The sequence below is a fragment of the Onychostruthus taczanowskii genome, unplaced genomic scaffold, assembly GCF_017590055.1.
Source record: "Onychostruthus taczanowskii isolate IOZ18803 unplaced genomic scaffold, ASM1759005v1 scaffold4, whole genome shotgun sequence".
NCBI lineage: Eukaryota > Metazoa > Chordata > Aves > Passeriformes > Passeridae > Onychostruthus > Onychostruthus taczanowskii.
The window spans coordinates 21,687,474-21,689,179 of NW_024501459.1; the positions used below are offsets into that span (position 1 = coordinate 21,687,474).

The window sequence follows — 1,706 nt, forward strand, 5'->3', positions numbered from 1 at the left end:
CGGGTGGGCGCCGGAGCCCGGCCCGCCCCGATCCCTCTCCCCTCCGCCCAGCGCCTCCGGGGGAGGATGCCGCGTCCCCGCCCCGGAATAGGGAAAGCCCGCGGGTCCAGCCCCGGGGGATTCGGCGAGGGGGAGGGGGAGCGGCGGAGGAGGAGCCCCCTCCAGTCCCGGGGGAGCCGCCGCTCTCGCCCGGACCCCTCGGCCGGTCCCGCAGGGCGACCACACCCGGCAGCGCCCGCCGCCCGCGCCCCGGCCCCCGCCCGGTGGGGGCGGCGCTCCCCTCCCTGCGGGCACGGGGTCGCCCTCACCTGCCGCCCCCTCCGCCGCTGCTTCCTCCTTTTTCCCCGGCGGAGACAGGCCCCCGCCGCTCCGCGCAGCGGCCCCCGCGTCCCGTTCCCTCCCCGCAGAGCCGCGCCGAGGGGAGCAAGGCGGTGTACCCGGCCGCCTCGCTCAGTGCTCCCGAGCTGCCGCGTGCCGGGGGAGCCGTCGCGGGCGGCGGCCCCGTTACCTGTGCGCGACGGGCGAGCGGGCGGGCGCGGGTGCGTCGGTGCGGGCGGGCGGCCGGCGCGGACTGTGCGGCTCTGGCGCTCGCGGCGCTGCAGCCTCGCTCCCTCCCTCCCTCTCCCGGCGCCGCGCACGGGGCGTCTCCGCCAATCACCGCGCCGCTCCGAGCGGGCCGCGCGCCGCCCGTGACGTCAAGCGGCGCCATGGCAACCGAGCGCGAGGGCGCGCGCGAACGTTCCCCCCTCGCTCCCAGCTTCCCCCCCCGCCCGCGGTCACGCCCAGAGCCGGTAGCGGCCCCGGCCCCGCCCCCCCAGCACCGGCCCCGGCCCGACGGGGACACCCCGCACCCGCCCGTGGGCGGCGGAGCGGTGCCCGCGCCTGCGGCACGGAGCGGGGGCGGCGGCACCGCCTCCTCGTGCGGCCGTGGGGTGTGCGCGGATGTCACCGCCGCCCCCCGCGCAGCCCGGGCGGGCTCTCCGGGCTTTGTGCCGGCTCTCCAGGCTTTGTACCGCCCAGAGCGCCCAGTCTCGGCAGTAAGCCCCGCCGAGCCCCGTGCGTGGCTGGGTGGCGGAGCCCCCAGGGTGTTGGGGGGACCGGGACTGTCCCGGCACTCGCGGTGCTGCGGGGAGCCGCGCCCCGGAGCCTCATCCTGCACCGGGAGCGCCACACGTGCGGCGGGTTACAAACGAGAGGTGCAGAAGAGGATGAGGGGCCGGGGATGGCGGCAGGGCCCTGGGACACTCCCCGCGGCTGGCGGGTGGGCGCTCAGCGGCTCTGCAGGCGCAGGACGGCCCCTCTGGAAGCCTCTCCCTTGGAAAGGCAAGCGGGCATTTCGGACAGCACCACCCAAACGCTGATGAGAACATGCTGACAGGAGTAGGAAGAGTATTAATAAACATTGCTGTTGTTGGAAATGCTTTTTCATTTTCTGAAAAGAACGCACCCTCTTTCCTAAAGGTCTTGGAAGTCGGCATTCACTTGTCCCCTTCAGGCATACCCCAGCCTGAATCCTTGTCTCAAGTATGCAGTGTCCTGACCTCTCCTGCTTTCTCCTGGGCTCTGGGATCGGCACTGCCTCACAGGATTAGAAATAAAATGGAGAATAATAAGATGGAGAAAGCTCCTCGATATATTTTTTGAAAAGGGTCAGGTAGGCTAAAGGTTCTCTTCTAGATTCATGTTGTATTTGGCACTGCCATGGG

At 71.9% G+C, this 1,706-nt stretch overlaps 1 protein-coding gene across 2 annotated transcripts in view; it reads right to left on the reverse strand.

The window, feature by feature from the left end:
• Nucleotides 1–757, reverse strand: part of YWHAZ (tyrosine 3-monooxygenase/tryptophan 5-monooxygenase activation protein zeta) — a 25,837-nt gene extending 25,080 nt beyond the window's left edge. The window contains exon 1 of one of the 2 annotated variants that reach the window (XM_041412884.1): nt 309–757. In XM_041412884.1, the coding sequence (XP_041268818.1) occupies nt 309–709 (401 nt within the window). In that variant the 5' untranslated portion in view covers nt 710–757. The remainder of the gene's footprint in view (nt 1–308) is intronic. The other variant, XM_041412885.1, reaches the window with a different exon arrangement.
• Nucleotides 758–1,706: the final 949 nt, after the last annotated feature.